This window comes from Pogona vitticeps, chromosome 2, assembly GCF_051106095.1.
Source record: "Pogona vitticeps strain Pit_001003342236 chromosome 2, PviZW2.1, whole genome shotgun sequence".
Classification (NCBI taxonomy): Eukaryota; Metazoa; Chordata; class Lepidosauria; order Squamata; family Agamidae; genus Pogona; species Pogona vitticeps.
Window position 1 is genome coordinate 35,094,740 of NC_135784.1, and position 21,996 is coordinate 35,116,735.

At 40.8% G+C, this 21,996-nt stretch overlaps 1 protein-coding gene across 4 annotated transcripts in view; it reads left to right on the forward strand.

Moving 5' to 3' along the window:
- The first annotated feature begins 229 nt into the window (after nucleotides 1-229).
- The window catches only part of QRICH1 (glutamine rich 1), a 42,634-nt gene continuing 20,867 nt past the window's right edge, over nucleotides 230-21,996 (forward strand). The window contains exons 1-4 of one of the 4 annotated variants that reach the window (XM_072989302.2): nucleotides 230-370; nucleotides 2,332-2,393; nucleotides 8,162-8,494; nucleotides 17,411-18,433. In XM_072989302.2, coding sequence (XP_072845403.1) covers nucleotides 8,183-8,494; nucleotides 17,411-18,433 — 1,335 coding nt within the window. In that variant the 5' untranslated portion in view covers nucleotides 230-370; nucleotides 2,332-2,393; nucleotides 8,162-8,182. Of the gene's footprint in view, nucleotides 371-747; nucleotides 946-2,002; nucleotides 2,394-8,161; nucleotides 8,495-17,410; nucleotides 18,434-21,996 lie in introns of those variants that run through there. The other 3 variants (XM_078388801.1, XM_078388802.1, XM_072989301.2) reach the window with 3 other exon arrangements.

Genomic DNA, 21,996 nt, shown 5'->3' on the forward strand with positions numbered 1-21,996 from the left:
GCCACAACATTTTTCCTCTCAGGAAAAACACCAAAATGGGCTAAGTGCGCTCCTTTCTCCCCCCCCCCCCCATCAGCACGCACTCCACCTCTCCCCTCCCCTCCCACCCCGCGCGCGCTTTCTGGTCCCTCCTTCCTTTCTCCCCCTCCGTCGAAAGCGCCCGTCCGCTTTAAGGCGAGGGGCGTAGCTGGGCGCCCAGCTCTCGCGCGGCTTAGAGGCGGAGCTGTCGCGAGCCTGAAGCCCAGGCGCCGATTGGTTGCGGCGGGTTGAATGTAAGATGGCGCCCAGGGAGCTGTGAGGGGAGAAGAAAAAAAAAAAAAAGACGCGGGGGCCTGAGGTGGTGACGGCGCGAGGCGGCAGAGGGACCGGGGTGAGGCGGAGCTGGGTTAGGCCACCGGGGTGTTGACGGGAGCGGTGGGCGCGGGGTTTCGAAGCAAGGGCGGGTGGTTGAAGCTAGAGGCGGCGTCCGCAGCCGCGGCGAAGAGGGAGGGGGGAAGGGGAGAGGGGCCAAAAGCGCGCTCCCGAGGGCCGGGCCCTAAGCTCCTGCGCGGCCCTCCTGCCACCGTGGTGCGTGCGTGCGTGTGTGTGTGTGTGTGCAGGCGCAGGATTGACGGCTGGCGGGGCAGGATTGGGCCGGTACGCGCACCCTCGAGGCCTGCACGAGAGCCCCTTGGGCTCGGCCCCGCCTTGCGGCCACGGCGGGTGGGGGGGGTGAGGAGGAGGAGGAGGCGCGCCCCCGCGCCCCGTATCGCGCGCGTGCTCGCGCGAGAGAAAGCAACCCGGGGACCCCCCGCAGCGGGTCTCGTCTTTTGATAGAAGAAGCTCTGGCGCGCACGATTTTATCTCGGAAAGGCCGCCGCCGGCCCAACTTCCAGGATGAGACCCGCGGCGGCGGCGGGTCTGTGGTGCTGCAGAAGCCCCCGGGCGGGGGGGGGAGAAGGCGGGGTGAGCTGCGTCGTGTCGCGGCGGCGGCCCATTTCTTCCGTCCTGGCCCTTCGTGTGGTAGCTTTGTGCGAATAAGATGCTTATTCCCCCCCCCTCACCCTTTGGCCAGAAGGCAGTAAATGATGAACGAGAGGCAGACGGAGGGAGGGAGGCCGGCCCCCTTGACATGCCTGGCGGGCCTGGTCTAGCAACAAATGCTTTTTATGTGATCAATCGCTTGTGAGAGGCAGAGAGAGGCTCTCCCACCAGTGGAAGCCTCCGATGATAAGGGGGTTATATACGTGGAAATTAAGTTGATCCTTGCCGCTCAAATAACTTTCCCTCCTCTCCTTGTTTCTTTATTTAAAGATACTCTACCTATCTATTAAGAACTGCAGAGCCCTGTAATAGTTGATCAGAGTATTGTTTGTTTTAAATATGGTGAGGGATAAAGAGATGGCGGAACAGAACCTGCTGGAGACCCTTTTGGTAGCTTCTGTGGTCCTGTCATACAAACTGTATCTTTAGCGTTCCTCTGGGTTTTGTGGTACCTGAGAGAGGAAGAGATCTGTTAGAGCACTTTCATGGATTGGAACACATCCGCTCAATTCTTGTGTTTATTCATGGGGCATTTTAGGCCAGACCCTTGTGTATGTTCATGTATAAGTAAAGCACAGCACATTTTTAGGTATGAAAATCTGCCCGTAGCCTGCAGCTGTCACAGTTTTTGACCAGTGGAATGGGCAAGAGGCTTGGTCAGATGGAACTAGGGAATGTCTTTAGGAGCTATCTACAAGAGAAATAATGGTTGCTGAAGACTAAAATATATATATTTATAGTCATTTGCTTGTTCACTCCGAGCTCTCCAAAATCTGTCTTTGTAAAGTTTTAAATGTTACCATTAAAAAAAACATACATGAGTGTTGTTCTGATGCTAGTTTCAACTAAAGAATAGACCCATTAAATCAATTCCTAGATACTGTATCAACAACCCTCTTGAGTCATTTGGTTGGAACTAGCAATGTGACATTGGTGTATATACTTGCATGCTAGTTTTTTTTACTATTATTGAACTCAGGACAGCCTGTGTAGGATTCCCAAGCAATCAGCCAATCACTGGACTTAGACCTGCTTTGCTTCTATATGACTACATCATACTATCAAGTTATGTACTAATTTATATACCATTTGCTTCGGTTGTCCTTCAGGGGCTTTCTATGCTGGATCCTATTTAGTGTTATTAAAACTGAGAGAAAGCATAAGTAGAATTTTAAAAAGTTTTAGAATTGTGTTTTCTGGGAACAATGTATAACATTGTGCAGTCTAACATTGTCCTCCCTGTGTGTATTTCTTTAAAATACCATTAAAATGGGGATGGAAAGGGTCTCTTTGTTCTGTCTTCTCCAGAATGTCACGAGTCTTAAGAGTTCAGGACACGAATATCAGAAATGCATACAGCATGGTGCCTGGTGAGTCTAGATTGTCCACCTACTGCAAATGTGTTTGCTTTCATTAATGTTTAAGTTCTCTGAATTAACTACTTGCTAATCCATTTCACGTGACCTTTCAAACTTAATATTTTCATGGACATATAGATAAGAGGAAGGCTACTTCTTTGTCAAAAAGTTGTTCCTTAGATACTATTTAATTCATTTTTCAAAATGAAAGATTGAAAAATGTATGATATCAAAGTCTTACTATAATGAAAAATCAATTAATAATAGATTCGGCAATCTTTGGTTTGTCTGTATGATTCTAACAGCACTTATTACTGTTAACATCATACATTTATGCCTTTATCTCTGGAAACTGATTACAGTAGTATTGCAAAACATAGCAGGAACGTTAATGTTTTTTTCCTGATTGTTATTTTTTGAGCTGAGATGCTAGATTCTGTAATCCCTCGTGTAATTTACTGATAGCTCAGCAAGTTGGAATACCTGTCTGCAGAGCCAGGGGTTGGGAGTTCAGTTTCCCACTGTGCCTGGGAGAAGAGCTAGCCTGTGTAGCCTTGGACAAGCTGAACAGTCCTCGAGTGCCAGCAGAAGGGATTGGTAAACCATTTCTGTGTACTTTATACTTAGAAACGGTGGCAAGGATAGCCATGAGCCAGAATTGAGTTGTTGATACATTGTCATTATTATTATTTCTGATAAAAATGAAACAGCAAATGATTTTCCAGCCTTGTTCCATTTTATGGAGGTAGAGTAGGTTATGCTCTTGGATCAATAGGCATAGGCAGACCTCTGAAGAATTGCCATTCTGGGGTTTATTCAGTATCGGAAGAGTGCATACTTCCATCTCAACCTAAGCTTTCTCAAATACTTCCTTATTATCCCTACATTAAAAATACTTGTTAAAAATACAATGCAGTATTAATTCACATCCCTTCCAGCTTGCACCTCTATGATGAGGATGATGATTACATTTCTGATCTGCTCCTTTCCCCAAAGTAATCTTGTGCTTGAGAAGAAAGTTGTTTCCCATCAGTAGGTTATTCAAGGCCAGACAGAGCATGAGGGGGAAGGTGAATATTGTCTCTTAGTCGGCAGTAAATTGGAGAAGGGAACTTGAAAGCAGTATCAAAAATGTTCCAATTTCGTATTGGTGTCTGAAGAATTTGAGGACATGCATAGCCATGATATGGTGCAATATTCTTGGATGATGATTTATTCATCATTTCTGGCTGATAATGTGATCAAGATTCACAAAGAAATAGATCATAGTTTTGTTGATTAAACATCAAACTTATACACATATCTGCTTCTGTTTGGCATTGGGGCAGAAAAAGGTAATGGTGCTATGATGTCACAATGAATGTTTAATTTTATTGGTTCTAAAAATATTAATTGTGCTTGCTTTCCACTTAACAGTGGAAGATATGTAACTGCATATTTCATGTTGATAGCATCAGAATCAGTACAAATAGATGGCAGCATAGCCCTGACTTGTATTGAATTTACAGTTATGGGAGCTGTGAAAGAGCATAGGGCACCCAGACTTAGTTTCCTGCAGTATCTACTTCAGTGTATATGTTTTGTTTTTCCCTTTTCTTGTCCCAGTTTGAGTTTTGAAGAGAAATGATGAATAATTGAAAAGTTACTTTCTTAAGCTGGGCAAGTTCTCAAAAATATATTAAGCCTGCCTGAATAACTTGTCAATGGTAAGAAAAAATGGCTATTTCTATCATGGGTTATGCTTTTCTTTCAGTATTGTTGCATTTTACTTTTAAAAATACAATACTATTTGTTTTTAGTGTTCCAGTTTAACATAACTCTTGCATTTCCTTATTTATAATTTGAGATGTAATAGTTATGTGTAATTCTGAAAGTGAAAGTGTATTCATCCAGTAATCTCTCCGTATGGAGGATTTTGAATCACACTGGATCTTAGGACAGAACATCTACCCAAAATAGTCATTTTTAATACTTTTCAGTTGAATGGCGAGATATCCATAGGAGTTAGTCACTCCTGAAATCATAATTATTTCAAGGCCTACTAACTTTTGGTCTTCAAATATTTGAAACTTATTTTTCATTTATAGAAATATGGCAACTGTTTTTAAAAAGATTATAAACTGTTGTGCTAACTAGTACATCATTAGCCACTCCTTTGTATATGAATTCTGTTGAAATAAGTGGGTCTAACAATATAGTTCAGATTAGAGCATACTTTTCTTCCATTGCGAGATCTATTAATCATTTGAGAATTATTTTCTCATCCTGTGACAGTCAGGGAAGAACATATTCAAAAAACATTTTTCTTTGAGAATTGACTGATTTAGCTAGTTGCCAAATGATTCCCTTTATTTCTTATGCTAAAAAAAGTTCTTTGTGTCAAGAAATGTTAGCTTAAAGTACTCTGGTTCATTTACAATTTAATTGTGCAGGCTACATATTGCCTCCCCCCCAGCAAGATGATTAACCAGTTTACCCACCTAAGAAGGATGGAAAGCTGAGTGAACTTGGGATTGAACCCTGGTCATAAGCAGAGGTCTGGCTATAGTACAGCAGTTTAACCACTGCCATAAGGCTCTTTTTTTTTTAAAGCCCTCCAAGAATATGTAGATTCTGCTCCTTAACCCTTCAGCCCCAAATAATCCCAGTGTAAATAATACTGAATGACTCTTAACAACTAAATAACTCTGCGCTAGATTAGTGCATTACATTACATGGAGTAGTGCAGGTGCTGCCATTATATTGCTTGCTTCTGTATGGTAATTTCTGCAGTTTCTGCCTACATAGGCCAGATTTATGCCACTGTGAGCATTTTTTGCTTAGTTTAGGTGAGCACAGCTATCATGATTTGTTATCCCTATACAGTAATAGTATGAACAAAGTGAGACATTACTGGGAATAATGTAGGGTCTGCTTATGAGTGGCAGCAATCCTAATGGTTCAAATAACGTGCAAACGGGAACTGAGATGCTCGCTTAATTTATTGGGAACAAGAAGTGTACATCGGAGGGCCTTAAACATCATTTACGGCTGGAATCTGAGTCCTGTTTTAACAGTGTGTGAACAATTAGTGTTAAAGTATGTTTTGGTTGTGAACAGCATTAGAAATGGCACACAATTATTTTACATGGAAAATTAATTTGTTTAATTTTCTTTGAATACATAAATGCCTGGATGCTGAATACCTTCAGTTCTGCAACTACAGAATTACTTCTCTTTTGCTTTATGCATATATATGTGGTGGTCATTTCTCATTTGAAGGTTTTGTACATTTTGTAATCATTCATGTGCTTTGGTAGTAGAATGTTACATGACTGAAAATTTCTGTTACAGATTGTAAATTATAAAATTCTCTTTGAAGTATTTCAAATTATTTGTAAGCCTTACCTTAGCAAAAAAAACCTCACAGAACCTGAGAAAATTATATGCTCAAAATAAACAATGTAACAGTAAAGTAATGTCTACACATATTTACTTCGAAATTGCTTGCAAAAATTGCAGAACATTTTGACAGATTAAATGGAAGCCAGGCATTGAAAGATGTAGGATAGAACACTGAAGTAAGCTCACTATCATCTAGTGTCTGAATCATTGCTATATATTTCTTATGGTCTAATATTTATTATTTTAAAAAGCCAATAATTCTTTGAATATTATATTAAAAATTGTAACAGAGTAAAAAAAAGGAATGGAGAAAACAATGTTGCAAAATTTCCCAGTTGCACAACTGTTTCCAACTCTGAAAAAATTAAATAGCAAGTATGGCAAAGTGCTTACTAATTTTTATTTTATTTTTGCTAATTGAGTAACTAAATGATACACTGCACATGAGTGGACTGTTTGCACACTGAATCTACAGATGTGCAAAAATGATACCATGTTTCCCTGAAAATAAGACAGGGTCTTGTATTATTTTTTGCTCCAAAAACACATTAGGACTTATTTTCAGGGGATGTTTTATTTTACAGTCATGTCATCTTCTAGTTGCTGCACAATGGTGGAGGGCGGGGTTTCACTTAACTAGGGCTTATTTTTAGGGTAGGGCTTATACTATGAGCATCCTGAAAAATCATACTAGGGCTTATTTTCAGGTTAGGTCTTATTTTTGGGGAAACAGGGTACCTTCATCTTAACAAGCAATGATTCTTCCATCTGAAATTCACTTAGTGGATTGAATTCCACTAATGATATTAGTGGAAATAGATATTCCCATTCACTTCAACACATAGCAGTCTCTCTTGGATCATGAAATATTGTGCAGAAGGTGACGGAACTGCAAAAGACGGGGATCAGCTGTTGGGGGGAGGAGAATGATCCTGAAAAATTCCACAAATTTATCTTCCAGGAGTGAAGCTCTGTTCAGCGAAGGTGTGGCCACTTGATTTCAGGGGTCTCCCTGAGCCACAGCCTACTCTCATTCATCAGAGTTCTCTTATTTTCTGTGTAGGATTTTGGAGACCAGCGGGTATCTGCCATCATGGGCAAGAATTGTGCTTCTTCCAGCAGGCACAAAATCTAGACGTAACTCAGTGAATCCCTGTTTGAGTATCTGTGCTTTTTATATGAATAGTACTGCCAATCTGTAATAGACCCTGTTGTGGTGCCTGTTTTAATGCAACATGTAGAATCCAAAACCGTGAACAAAACAGATAAAACATCCTATAACACTGTATGTGTGTCTGTTCATTCAAATACTGTTAACAACACAGGAAAAAGAGTGTAGTGGAAAATTACACTCCCAACACTCTATACAATGTACTGTATGGATCCTATTATTATAAAGGAAGACCAGAACCTCAGAAGCAGAAATTCAAGGAAAAATGCCATTCTTTACAAAACTGGTGGAGCCTGCTTTGTATATTGCGACGGTGCTTTGGGGTGTCTAAAACTTGTTTCCCATCGTGTACAGTGCTGATTTTGCAAGGTGGGGTGTACATCACACTAAAGGATATTCTGTAGTCTTAGGTAACTCAGCTGTATTAACTTTGCCTGTGTTAAATTGCTTTGCATAAGGTGCAAGGAGCTAAGCACGCAATGAAGTCTTACTCTTATCTCCTCCAAGGCTATGAAATTTCTAGGTGGTGCTTTGAACCAGCAGGATACATAAGAGTTGACATCTCTTATGTGTCCTACAGTGATGGCTTCAGTGGGTTTACTCTGATTGAAATGATTGGTTGGTTTTAGGCCAGTGATTCCTATCAGTAGGTGTGGTTGTTCGGTTCTTTGAACCATAATGTTTTATGTCAAGACTTAAATATTTCCAATTGGAATTTAGGAATCATTGTATGAAGGCAGATATGTACTTCTTTTTTAAACAAGATTTTGTCATTGTTGTGAGTTGTGGGGAGGCATTAGCTGTTGTATATACTGCTAGTGACAAAAATCTTCATTACATATTAGGACACAATTTTATTTAAAGCTGAGAAGGGTATTGCTGTTTACAGGGCTTGTAGAATATTTTAAATACTTGCATTGTAGGGCCAGAAGAAACTCCTCAGTGCTTATATCTGTTTTAGTTTTTTAATTGTTTGATATACTTGAGGTTGAAGCTCATAGAAAAATAGTTGGAGTAATGACAGTTTACGGTTTAGAGAAGCTTGATATACAGTTGCATGTGTGTGTTGTTTATGTTGCTTCAGTAAGTTAAGTTATGATAAAACGTAGCTGTGTAGGATGAACCAAAGAACCATTCCACTAAGTTAAAAAAGACATTAGAAATATGAAGCCAGCAGATTTCTAGTGGTTCAGTATTAATAAATGCTTGCTTTTTGTTTTATAAGGAATCCTGAAGACTTTGCAATATGAATAATTCCTTGGAGAACACCATTTCCTTTGAAGAATATATTCGTGTGAAAGCTCGATCAATCCCCCAGCATAGGATGAAGGAGTTCCTGGACTCCCTTGCCTCCAAAGGCCCTGAAGCCTTACAGGAGTTTCAGCAGACCGCTGCTACCACCACTATGGTATATCAGCAAGGTGGAAACTGTATTTATACAGATAGCACAGAAGTGGCAGGATCTTTGCTTGAACTTGCTTGTCCTGTTACAACAAGTGTCCAGCAGCAAACCCAGCAAGAGCAGCAAATACAGGTGCAGCAACCCCAACAAGTTCAGGTAATTTTAAAATAATCTACTGTTATATTCATCCAGTACATGCAGAAATCTTAGCTCCTTGTCTGATTTTGTACTGCACTAAAAAAACCTTGATCTGACATTATTTTCTTTTAAGCTGAAAAAGTAACGGGATAAAAAGCATGACTGAACATTTTGGCTTATAACTATTGAGTTATATACACTGTATTAAACAATTGCGTTGCACTAACTAAAGTTTAAAACTTGATTTGCATCTCTGGTGTATTAATTTTGTTTTTGTTTTTCTGTTTCCAGTGTATGAGTATCTCTGTTAGTACTTAGGAATGTGGTGTTTTCTTGTAACAGCAGAATACATTCCAGTTTTTTTCCTTGATACAGTATTCTTAGAACCCTGTTATACAAATAATTGTGTATCTTTAAAAAGTCATGGATCCTAGAGGAGAATACTATGTAACTGCGAAGCAGTGCATGTAATCTGCAAACTCTGAATAGGCTTATATGATTATTAGATGCATTTGAAAAAGCAGTACAGTATGAAATGCAAAAGCAGATTTAAAAAAAAAACAGTTTTAAATGCCACTGTTTCAAAACACAGAGTCTTTATCCTTAGAAGCATAATATTCCTGATTGTTCAGGCATATTCTTTAGAATTGGCATCAAGGGTGCATTTAACATACATCTTAAAACCATTTAGTGCTTTATGCAGACCAGTAATAGCCATCTTTCTGGTGAGTATGCACTTGCTTGTAATCAAATAGCTTACTATAACTTGTGGAATATGTAATTATAAATGACCTTGCTGAGTTATGTGCTCCATATAATACCCAGTATTTCACTCTTACTGACAGAGAACTGGTAAGTATTAGAAGAGGTCATGTCAACCTGAATCTAGAAAGTTCCTAGCTTTCCTCTGTGTGTTGAAAAAATTGCTGCTGTCATGGTTTTAGGTCACATTTTATTGCTGCTGTCGACCATGCCTGTTCATTAAGATTTTTTTAATGAAATCACAGATTGTTTTCAAAGTTTCCAAATCTCAGTTGTCTATGATATACAAATTAACAGCAAATAGTGCATTTCAGTATGTCATGTAAAACATGGCAACAGAGAGAAGACAATTAAGGTTGTATATTGGATTCTGTCCATAGTCATCTCTCCTTTTTCTGGTTTAGTAATGATGAACTAAATTGGCTTGTCAGCTGGATCTCCCATAGTTCACAAGGTGCAAATGCACACTATTGCCACAATAGTGGGTATTACGTGGTGGCTTCTTACTCAGAATTTTATGGATAGTCCTCCTCATATAGTTCCTTTTGATGATTTAATAAGCTGAGGCATTGGTGCATACTTTTCCAATTATGTGATTCATGCCAAGTGTGCTAATATGCATCATATTGGGTAAAGAAAGGATAAGGGAATTATGTGACTAGGAAGCACACAGATTTCCTTCCTATTCAGGTGGAAGTGGTAAATCATATATGTATGGTTGGCTATGTTTGCTTAGCAGTCATATCTATAAGTTCACTACTGTCTTTCTCTTAATGGGTTAAACCAACATGAACCTAGCAGCAGAGTTTTGTGTCTACTGTCATAATGCTTCAGTTTATTAAGTGGTGGAAGAGGAGTCACTAGCTGTGAAAACAAGATTTCTAGGCCTTACTGACAGCCTTCACAGGGCAGATTCTGGCTCCAGATGTACTGGAGTTTCGTAGTTCTGAATAAAAGAGACTCCATTCCTAAAAGATGGAAGGATGTCTACTGTAAGGTGTATGATACTGATTCTTCGGTACTTGATTCTACCAGTTCCTAGTGATTGGAAACTTCACTACAGCCATTAGTAGTATGAATTTAGAATGTCCTCTGTTCTGCTGTCTGGAAGCAAATACATGCTTTATGTCAATTTCTTTAAAATTTTGAAGTATACTTTATGGCAACAGCCTAGAGGGAAATAATCATGTACTTTAGAGTTCAGAATGGAATTACAGATGTGTCGGTTACATGTTTTGAAGTTTCAGATGTCAATAGAGCTGTTTAGCTGTGTGTTTTTTGTGAAAGTGGATTTGATTCAAAAATATATGGCTCCTTTCCCCCAGCCATATGGTGTTAAGATACTACTTTCAGTTAACTTATTCAAAGAATTTTATTTACATAAGAAACATAGATCCTGTCTGCAAGCCTAGGTGCCCTTGACATTTATGTAACTGCAACAGTACCTAAGCAGAAACACTGTGGAACCACACTGGACATTTTGATTCTATCTCTTTTGGATTGTTTCGACATTACTTTCAGTTCTAATCAGGCATAGAAAGTAGTGAGTATCATCTTCATAAGGGCAACAAATACTAATCAACAGTGGCCAGATGTATTGTGTGAACTGCATGCATTCTAAAGTGTTTGTATTTGACCCTCAAATATGAAGCAAATAGAATCAACAGTCTGTATGTGGTAATCCACATGTCATGACAGATTTCTGTGCACAGATTGCTGCGTCTTGTATGCTGGAGATTCCTCCAGGAATGTGCATTTGGAAAATGAAAATATTCCCTATTAAACTGAATGAAGATGAGTACTAGTGTTTTCTTCAGAGAGGCATTGAAATTATGCAACTATCATTTGGGATTAGTTTCCAAAGGATCCTCTTATTTGTAACGTTTATCATTCCTTGCTATTAAATCTTTATTATCAGGCTAGACATGGCAAAGGTGATACTAAATGTTTGTTTCATATCACATTGCATTTAGCCCATTAACGTTTTTGAATTTTTTTTTTCTGAAAAGGAAGGCTGTTAGGGCTTTTAAAGAAGTTGTGGTTTGAAGTTCATAATTTGGAGATTTTTGGCTTAAATGCAGTTGTGTCATACAGTGAATTAAAAGAAACTACCTTTTCATCACAAAGAGACTAGACTGTATGCACATAAAGGTTTTCTGGTTGTCACTCCTGAAAGGAAATTTTCACAGCTAAATCTTTAATTTTCCATTTGCCTTTATAGCCCATTTCTCCCTTCTCATCTTTAACACATGAGTTAAAAAACCCAGTCATGTGATATTTGATTGTAATCCTGTGTTGGCAGCTAGCAATAATTTTAGAAGAAACCAGTTTCACTACCTTCCTCAGCTGCTCTTGCATGTAGCACATGAGCAGTTGCCAGCATTCTGGCACAGAATGCCAATATTGTGAGGCATGGACTTCACAGGAAGCCTGTGCTGCAACACTAGGACAGTCAAACAAAATAGAGCCTTGTCTTTAGGAGCTATATGAAGGCACTGCTTTCAATCAGCACTGAACTAGCAAAGGAAGATCTCTTCATTTTAGGCAGGCAGGTAATTACTGCTAAGAAATTTATTCATTTGCATTTACACATTCCCAGAAAACGTTTTGACTAGTTAGTGTGTATAAACTATTGTATGGGTATACTATGTATATACTTACAATGACAATAAATTAATTTTGATATGCACATGCACAGTTATGTTTCTCATTTCTTGATTACTCAAATTTGACAGAACAATTGCAGTCCAGTTTATAAACTACCTCAGAAGATGTTGGTTGAGATGACATAACAGCTGCCTTTCCAATCTGTGATGATTAATTCATCAATGCAGACTTATTCAATGTTGCATCAAATGGTGGCAGTTCATGTGTGAGTCCCAGTAAAGTTCTTCCTTGTCTCTTGCACCTCAGATCAGAGTTGGACAACTTGTAACGTTCCAAATGTGGTTGAACTCCTACCGTCATCAGCCGTGGCAGGCACTGCCAGTAATAAATGATTATGGAAGTTGCAGCCAGGTAACATCTGGATGGCTACAAGTTGCCCACTCCTTGTCTAAAACATAATCAGAACAATTGGAGGTCTCTCATCTTATCATGCAGGTTGTTCAAAAAGCTTTACCTATTTGATGTAACATCTGAATGGTAGATCTCTTGCATGTCAGCAGCTGGAGTTAACACGGGGCCAGACCATCCACTCACACGTTCGCCGGTGGCCCTGCTCATCCTTCCAGTTGCTCCCGAGCACTGTTCTCTTCCTGGTCAGCTAGCCATTCCTGGCAGAGGGAGGGAGGACAAGTCTCCCTGCAAGGCTACTAAGTAGCTAGCCAAGCAGTGCTCCAGAGCGATTGGAAGGAAGAGAGGGGCTGCTGTCACAGCCAGACACATGAGTGGACGATCCGGCCCTAGGGGCTGGACCCTCGTTAACTCCAGCTGTGTGGGGATATTCGTATATGAATAATTACATCTGTACCCATAACACAAATTGAGTTAGTTACAGTGAAGGTATATGAGCACATGTTAAATACTGTTCTGTTATTGCATATTTAAACACAGAAAGTATAATTACTGTTGAAATGTATTGCCAAACAAAATCTATTTTTTGTGACAAATGTACTGATGAAACACTTGGGAATGAAATGATCCAGAATGATGCTGCATAACTCACACTTGTTTTGCTTTCCCTGCTCTAAACCTAACTGTTTCCTTCATCCCTGATTTTGCACTTTATGCATTCTGCTTCTTCCCAACATGAAATGAAACTTTAAAGGCAGCTGTTACAAAGGTGACAGAGTAACTAAAATCCTGTTTGTGCAGGTGCACCAAATAAGACTGATGACATCATCCATTATGATGTTTTGGAAATGAAACATTTTTAATTCCTCCTTAAAATCCCAAGGTTGCTGTGAGATCCCCTTTGTGTTGTGGAAGCTATTAGAGACTACAGGATTAGGGGGTCTTTAATTTCTGAAAATTGCCACCACTGGTAAAGCTATAGCAGCAGTTATTTTTGAAAATTAAAGATTCCACCCTCCAGGAGGTTCCCCACAATAAAAGGGATCCCATGGGAGAGTTAGGTGGTGGGGAATTAGAAGTGTTTAATGTCCAAACAGCTCCTGTGGTTGTGACATCATCAGCCTTATGCAGCATTAAGTTCGGCTGCTGGATTTCAGCCAGTGAACTCATGTTCCTAGTTGATGGAATGAAGATACTTGTTTTCTGTTGGAAGAAGTGTATTGTGGTTGGTAGGATTATAATTAGACATGGGATATTTGTATTTGTATCACTGGGGATATGAACACGAATATTGGCACCACAGGTGCCTGGGAAAACTGGACGCTACCCCCTGAACCGGCAGGTTTACTTGTGGTGCAGCTCATGCCACCAGCATTATTCTCATCAGACCAATCCAGGAACCAGCCTAGCCAGCGCTTCCCCGCCTTCCCGCACAACCAAGTAGAATCTCTCCACTCAGCTGTTGAGTGGTTGGCTGTGCAGGGAAGCACCAGCCAGGCTGTTTCCTGGATTGGTGCGACAAGAGCAATGCTAACAGTGAGTGGCGAACAATAAGTGGACCTGCCAATTGGGGGGGGGGGGGAGGATCTGGTTTTCCCAAGCTCTTGTGGTGCCAATATTTGTATCTCCAGGGATATGAATATGAACATCCCATGTCTAATTATATTGAAAAATAAATCACCTGAAATAGAAAATTCTGAAGTTTTATTCACTATCAAAACATTTTTAGGTATCTGAATTTGTTAACTGGTTATGAGTTGCAAAACTTTTGAACTAGCCCTTGTAGCTTGCTTCTGATCTTTCTTCTGGTCTACAGCTGAAAACTATGTTCATATATTGATGATTATATTGGTTGATGTGAGAAGTTTGTGTCTGATGCTGATTGTAGTAATCTTTCTGGTTAAACCAAAGTAGTATTGAGCAAATATTGCTTCTGTTTATGCAGAGTTTGAATGGAGATAGCTCAGAATAAGCATACAGATTAAAATTAATTTCATAGAAATCACCTGCAGTCTTTGGCTTTATTCACACATTTTAAAGTGAGAAAAGGAGAAACATCATTTGGATGTATGTTGCACAGTTACTTCTGTCAGAAGTGTCTAAAGCAGCAAACATTTAGTATTGTGTTGGAATTCCCGGCTCCTGGTTACCAAACAAATCAGGAATTTGCAAACAGAAACAGATAGTGGCTCCAAGCACATATTTATTGAGGGAACTAGGAACCAGGAGTCTTTGCTTGACTGTGACAATGCAATTTTGTTGCTTGGTTAATTGATTTAGCTCAGTCTCTTCTGTGTAGGTGCTCTCTAGATGTTTTTGTTTACAGACCCGGTCAGCAGCCATTATGTCTGAACCTGATTGACACTGTAACCCTAAATAGCTAGGGAGCTGGTTTAGCTATTGGTAGTGATCTGAGCACCCAAGCAGGGATGATAGGAGAGTGGACACCAATCTGTTTCCTCCCATCAGTCCTCCATAATTCATCACTGGAACTGATGCTATTTGCTATTTGTTCATTACAGTCTAGGTTTCCTATGGATCTCTGACTTGTTATTGTTATTTTGACGTATATATCACCCCATTGTGCTAGATCACTCTCTGGATGGTTTATAACACGATTATGCAAGGAACATTTTGCCCCTCAGCAAGCTGGCTACTCATTTTGCTGACCTCAGAAAGATGGAAAGCTGAGACAACCTTGAATCCATCGAGATAAAACTCAGGTCATAAGCAGAAGCTTGATTGCAGCACTGCAGTTCGATCATTGCACCAGCAGGCTTGCTTATGATGTCATTCAGATTCACTCTGTCACATGAAATATATAATGGGTTCTGTTTTGATTTCAGATTAATAATCCTAATGTCTGTGGTTCATTATTGTTTTTAAAATGTGTTGTTTTTTTCCTTGATTGACTTGAGTTATCACATAATTTCATATTCAAAGTGTTTTATAGTATGCTCATATTGAATTGATACAACAAGTGCTCTCTTTCAGCAAAGCACGATGCTTGTATGTATTCACGAAGGCTTTCACAGCTGGGATCTAATAGTTGTTGTGGGTTTTTCAGGCTCTTTGGCCGTGTTCTGAAGGTTGACCTTCCTGATGTTTCCCCAGTCTCTGTGGCCGGCATCTTCAGAGGAACAGGAGTTCTCTGGACAGAGTTCCTACTCCAGTCCTCTGAAGGTGCCGGCCACAGAGACTGGTGAAACGTCAGGAAGAACAACCTTCAGAACACAGCCTAAGAGCCCGAAAAACCCACAACAACCAAGATGCTTGTTTGTTGTTGTTTAGTCGAAAAGTTGTGTCTGACTCTTTGTGACCCCATGGGCCAGAACAGGCCAGGCCCTCCTGTCTTCCACTGCCTCCCAGAGTTGGGTCAAATTCATGTTGGTAGCATCAATGACACTGTCCAACCATCTCGTCTTCTGTCATCCCCTTCTCTTGTCTTCACACTTTCCCAACATCACGGTCTTTTCCAGGGAGTCTTCTTTTGTCATGAGATGGCCAGAGTATTGGAACCTCAGCTTCAGGATCTGTCCTTCCAGTGAGCACTTAGGGTTGATTTCCTTCAGAACAGATAGATTTGATCTCCTTGCAATCCAGGGGACTCTCAAGAGACTCCTCCAGCACCACAGTTCAAAAGCATTACTTTTTGGGCATGTCAGTCTTCTTTATAGTCCAGCTCTCACTTTCATAAGTCGCTACTGAAAAAACCATAGCTTTGACTATGTGGATCTTTGTCGGCAAGGTGATGTCTCTGCTTTTTAAGATGCTGTCTAGGTTTGTCATCGCTTTCCTCCCAGGAAGCAGGCATCTTTTAATTTTGGAGCTGCTGTCACCATCTACAGTGATCATGGAGCCCAAGAAAGTAAAACCTGTCGCTGCCTCCATATCTTTCCCTTCTATTTGCCAGGAGGTGATGGGACCAGTGGCCATGATCTTAGTTTTTTTGATGTTGAGCTTCAGATCATTTTTTGCGCACTCCTCTTTTACCCTCATTAAGAGGTTCTTTAATTCCTCCTCACTTTCTGCCATCAGAGTGGTATCATCTGCATATCGGAGGTTGTTGATATTTCTTCCGGCAATCTTAATTCTGGTTTGGGATTCCTCCAGTCCAGCCTTTCACATGATGTATTCTGCATATAAGTTAAATAAGCAGGGAGACAATATACAGCCTTGTCGTACTCTTTTCCCAATTTTGAACTAATCAGGTGTTCCATATCCAGTTCTAACTCTTGCTTCCTGTCCCACATATAGGTTTCTCAGGAGATAGATAAGGTGGTAAGGCACTCCCATTTCTTTAAGAACTTGCTATAGTTTGTGTGGTCCACACAGTCAAAGTCTTCTCCGTAGTCAATGAAGCAGAAGTAGATTTTTTTCTGGAACTCTCTGGCTTTCTCCCTAATCCAGTGCATGTTAGCAATTTGGTTTCTAGTTTCTCTGCCCCTTCGAAATCCAGCTTGTACTTCTGGGAGTTCTTGGTCCACATACTGCTGAAGCCTGCCTTGGAGGATTTTGAGCATATCCTTGCTAGCATGTGAAATGAGTGCTGTTGTACGGTAGTTAGAGCATTCTTTGGCACTGCCCTTCTTTGGGATTGGGAGGTAGACTGATCTTTTCAAATTCTCTGGCCACTGCTGAGTTTTCTAAACTTGCTGGCATATTAAGTGTAGCACCTTAACAGTGTCATCTTGTTGTTAGCCATGCTTTCTAAGGCCCACTTGACCTCACTCTCCAGGATGTCTGGCTCAAGGTCAGCAGCCACACTATCTGGTTTGTCCGGGACATCCAAATCTTGCTTGCTGCCTTTTCTAGAATAGTATAACCTGTCAGGAGCTTCAGTTGATAAATTGTGAGTTTCTCCCTTAACTCATGATGTTCCACATCCTGTGGCTCTTGAAACATGAGGGGTTGTGCCTAATCTTTATTGAGACCTTGTGTTTTTTTTAACTCTATAAATTGATCCTTTCCTGTGTAGCTGAAGTATGAGGATTTCTCCTGAGCATGCAAAAACAAAACAATACATGTTTGAGTAGCCTCAGTTTGCTATCCAACTGCCAGGAAACCCAAGTATAAACTCTGTAGCCTAATTGTGGAGTCACTGATGTAGTGATCTTGGAGTTAAGAGTGCTAACTACTGAATCCTTGTTTTTGCAGGTGCAAGTGCAAGTTCAGCAATCCCCTCAACAGGTCTCCACCCAGCAACTCTCTCCCCAGCTCACGGTTCACCAATCAACTGAGCAGCCAATCCAGGTCCAGGTCCAGATCCAGGGCCAGGCACAGCAACAGGCATCCCAGACAATACAGGGTCAAGCACTTCAGAGTCCCAGCCCTTCTCAGTTGCAGGCGGCTCAGATCCAAGTGCAACATGTGCAGACTGCTCAGCAAATCCAGGGTGCGGAAATACAGGAGGAACATATACAGCATCAGCAGATTCAGGCACAGCTTGTGGCAGGACAAGGTATTGCTGGGGGCCAGCAGATCCAGATCCAGACAGTTGGAGCCCTTTCGCCTCCTCCACCTCAGCAGGGCTCACCACGGGAAGGCGAGCGAAGGATCAGCACTGCCAGCGTCCTCCAGCCAGTAAAGAAGCGCAAAGTGGATATGCCTATTACTGTGTCGTATGCTATTTCAGGGCAACCAGTTGCCACAGTCCTGGCCATCCCCCAAGGTCAGCAGCAGAGTTATGTATCCTTAAGGCCGGACTTGTTAACGGTGGATAGTGCCCACCTCTATAGTGCCACTGGGACCATAACCAGCCCTACCGGGGAGACTTGGACCATCCCTGTTTACTCTGCACAACCACGGGGTGACCTACAGCAGCAAAACATCACCCATATTGCCATCCCCCAGGAGGCCTACAATGCCGTCCACGTGAGTGGCTCCCCAACAACTCTGGCCACCGTGAAGCTGGAAGATGACAAGGATAAGATGGTGGGAGGCACATCAGTAGTGAAAAACTCTCATGAGGAAGTGGTGCAAACTCTCGCCAACTCCCTTTTTCCAGCACAGTTTATGAATGGCAATATCCACATTCCAGTGGCAGTGCAAGCAGTGGCAGGGACCTACCAGAATACAGCCCAGACAGTTCATATATGGGACCCGCAGCAACAACAGCAGCAGTCCACACCACAGGAGCAGGGACAGCAACAACAACAGCAGCTCCAAGTTACTTGTTCAGTAAGTAAACTATTTTAATAAGTAAAGGGTTCACAGAGGTGAAATTCTGTATGCAGAGCAGGATGATGTTAATTTTGGGGAAACGAGCAGTGTTAAGTTAAGGAGAGCACTATGCCTACTCCAGCCCATACGCATATTTCTGTGTTCTAAATAGTATGCAAACTGTTTCCTTTTGGTAAGGAACTTTGGCTTTTGTACTTTATTCTAAATTTTGTTGTTGTTTAGTTGTTAAGTTGTGTCCACCTCTTTGTGACCCCATGGACCAGAGCACGCCAGGCCCTCCTGTCTTCCACTGCTTCCCAGAGTTGGGTCAAATTCATGTTGGTAGCTTCGATGACACTGTCCAGCCATCTCGTCCTCTGTCGTCCCCTTCTCCTCTTGCCTTCACACTTTCCTAACATCAGGGTCTTTTCCAGGGAGTCTTTTCTTCTCATGAGATGGCCAAAGTATTGGAGCCTCAGCTTTAGGATTATTCTAAATTAGATATCTGATATCCTTATGTAATTTAGCATCTTCATATTGGCACCTCGTTGGTTAGACAGCTCTATAGGTTACAGATATTGTGACCTTTTATGTAATATATCATTCTGTGGAAACTGTAGATTTTGAAAAATGCTGTGTTTACAGACATATACCCTTTGTGGGCAGGTTCCAGTTGCATGTGAGATTTTTCAGCATCTGTATTGTCTGGACTGTTAATATAATGTTGTGCAAGTGGGTGATACAGGCAGAAAAATTAGTATATTTTTCATTTTCTCTGATCCTCAGCTTTAAAACTTGATTGCTGGATAAAGTGTTACACTAATTCAGTTCAGTTGTTTGGAAAAGCAATAGCTCCTTAGAACAGCAATGCTGAAAAAATGGTTTATTTGGGAATCTGTTTTGAATTGAGCCTGGGGCCACATACAAGACATGCCTTTATTGGATTATATTCCTTTGCTCATCCATGTACATTAGCAGTGTTTAGATTTGTAGAGCAGATATGAGCAAATGTTTGGCTTATATGACGTGCTGAACTAGGAACCAAATATTAGCTTTGGAAGGTAAGCATAAAATTGTGGATCAAATCAATGTGAGATTCTGTGCTATGAATTCTTCACACAAATCGCTTCATAGGCAAATGTGTTCCTGTCATACCTCATCCCCAGCTTTCTTGATCTCAGGAACCTAATCTTTGTGTTGAATTTCTTATTCTGAACTTAAGCATAATTTGAAAAAAAAATCAGACAAGAAGCTATTCATTGCCCAGTCATTAGCTTTGTGCAATTTTTATTTTGCCAGAAAACAAGCCATAGAAGTTTGTTGTTCCATGAAAGTGCCATGCAGTGTATCTTCTCTTGACAGTGTTGCTTGCCAAAACTACTATTGAACTCTTCCATGGGTTTGTAGCATTTTTTATCTCGCCTTAGTATGGCAGATGATGCCCCCTTTTTTGTTGTAGATCAGGGGACCCCATCGTGCCCTTTAGTGGATATGCAATGTTTCCTCTGACCTGGTCAGGTCTGGTGAGATTACTCTGAACACAGTTATTAGAAATGGGATATTAGTTTAGAAATGTGGATGGCATTATATTTTTACCTGAAGAACTTAAAATAAAGAACCTAGATGTGATGGAAATAATTTAATTTACATACTTTAATTTAATATGTAGAATAGATATTGGGCACTAAAGATCCTTTGTATTGTCAGCTTTGATCCAGAGCTTTCTTTACTGCTGTGAACAATTGATAGTGGGCAGCCCCTGCATATTATCAAGTTATTGGTTCATAGATTAAATTTTTTTAAAAAAGTATTCCTGTGGACTAAACATTTTATTCATTATAAACATTGATTTTATGAAAACAGTTGTATTGGAAATTGCTAGTTTGTTAGTGGTAACAGTGGTGTCAGCCTACCTGCTTCTAGTCCCCCTCCCCCTTTCCAGGTATTCAGGATTTTTCAGCTGCTGATTGAGCATAAGATTTATGGTGTTTTGCTCTTGGGGCTTCCATCTTACTACTATTACAAAATTATGTGTAAATGTCAAGTTACAGAGGGATACCTGTGTTTTTTTCAGAATCTAGGATACATAAAATTGTGCTACCAGCTCTGTTAGGCAAAATGGCAGTGTGTCACTTGGTTTGCAGCACTGAAATTGGCTGTTGTGCACCTATTGATGATCACTAGCTTGAGAATAGTCATCAGGTAAAGGCAAGAATGAATATAGCCAACACTGTGTCCTGTAAGACAAATTAACACTAAAAATCCAGGCGAAACCTGTATTGCCTACAAAAGTTGCACCTTTGGTTATCTGTGATATATATATTGTATTTGCTGTTTTTAAAATTGAATTTTAATTTGTTGTAAGCCGCCCAGAGACCTTTGGGTAGAGTGGGCGGCATATAAGTTAAATAAATAAATAAATAAAGAAAGAAAGAAAGAAAGAAAGAAAGAAGGAAGGAAAGAAGGAAAGAAAGAAAGAAGGAAAGAAAGAAAGCTGCACACGTTTTGATAATGCTGTTTTGTGCCATATTAACTGCAGGAGTATTTCTTAAATTTTCCAGCACTGAAGTTTGTACCAAGCAAGTGCTGTTTTTGAATTCTTGTGGGCAGATTGTAGTTGAAGTCTAACTTCTTTTAAAGAGCTGCAACCAGTAATAAACAAACAAACAAACAATTAATTAATTAGACTTCTTCCCCGCCCATCTAGACCAAATGTCTACTCTGGGCGGCATTACAAAATTTTAAAAACAGTGAAACCAATAAACGTATACTATAAATCCAAGATGGCAAAAATGACAAATTTTAAGATACGACATGAGGGAAAGCCTGTCCAAATAGCCAGGTCTTAATTTTACTCCTGAAAACACCCAGAGAGGGAACCAGACGGAACTCCATGGGCAAGTTGTTCCAGAGGCGAGGGGCCACTGCCAAGAAGACCCAGTTCCTCATTCTTTCCTGTCAGACTTCCCTTGGCGTTAGGCCCCTTAGCTGCACAGCCTGGCTAGAATGAGTGACTTTGGTGGGAGGAGGTGCTCTGCCAGATACTGAGGTCCTGCAATCCTCACTCTTAGTGGTAAGAGTCCTACCCACCCCCCAAAAAGAGAAAGAGTTTCTCAAACCACTGATGTCTGGGCCACCCACCCAAAGGACCTCTATCTTGCCCGGGTTCAGCCTCAGTCCATTCTCCTGCATCCATTGCTGAACAGCCTCCAGGCAGCGTTCAAGGGATGAAACAGCACCCACTGTTTTTGGAAAAAAGGAGGTGTAAAGCTGAGTATCATTAGCATACTGATGACACAAAGCCCCACATCCCCTAATGACCTCTCCCAGTGGCTTCATATAGATGTTAAACAGCATTGAAGAGATGATTGAGCCCTGCAGAACCCCACAATTGAGGTTCCATGGGGCCGAGATACTCTCCAATCTGCACTCTATGGGGATGATCCTTCAAGAAGGAACAGAGCTAGGCAAAAGCCAGGCCACCAATTCCCAACTCAGAGAGCCTCCCCAGGAGGATACCGTGGTTGACAGTATCAGAGGCGGCTGATATATCAAGGAGGACCAGCAGATACATTTTGCCC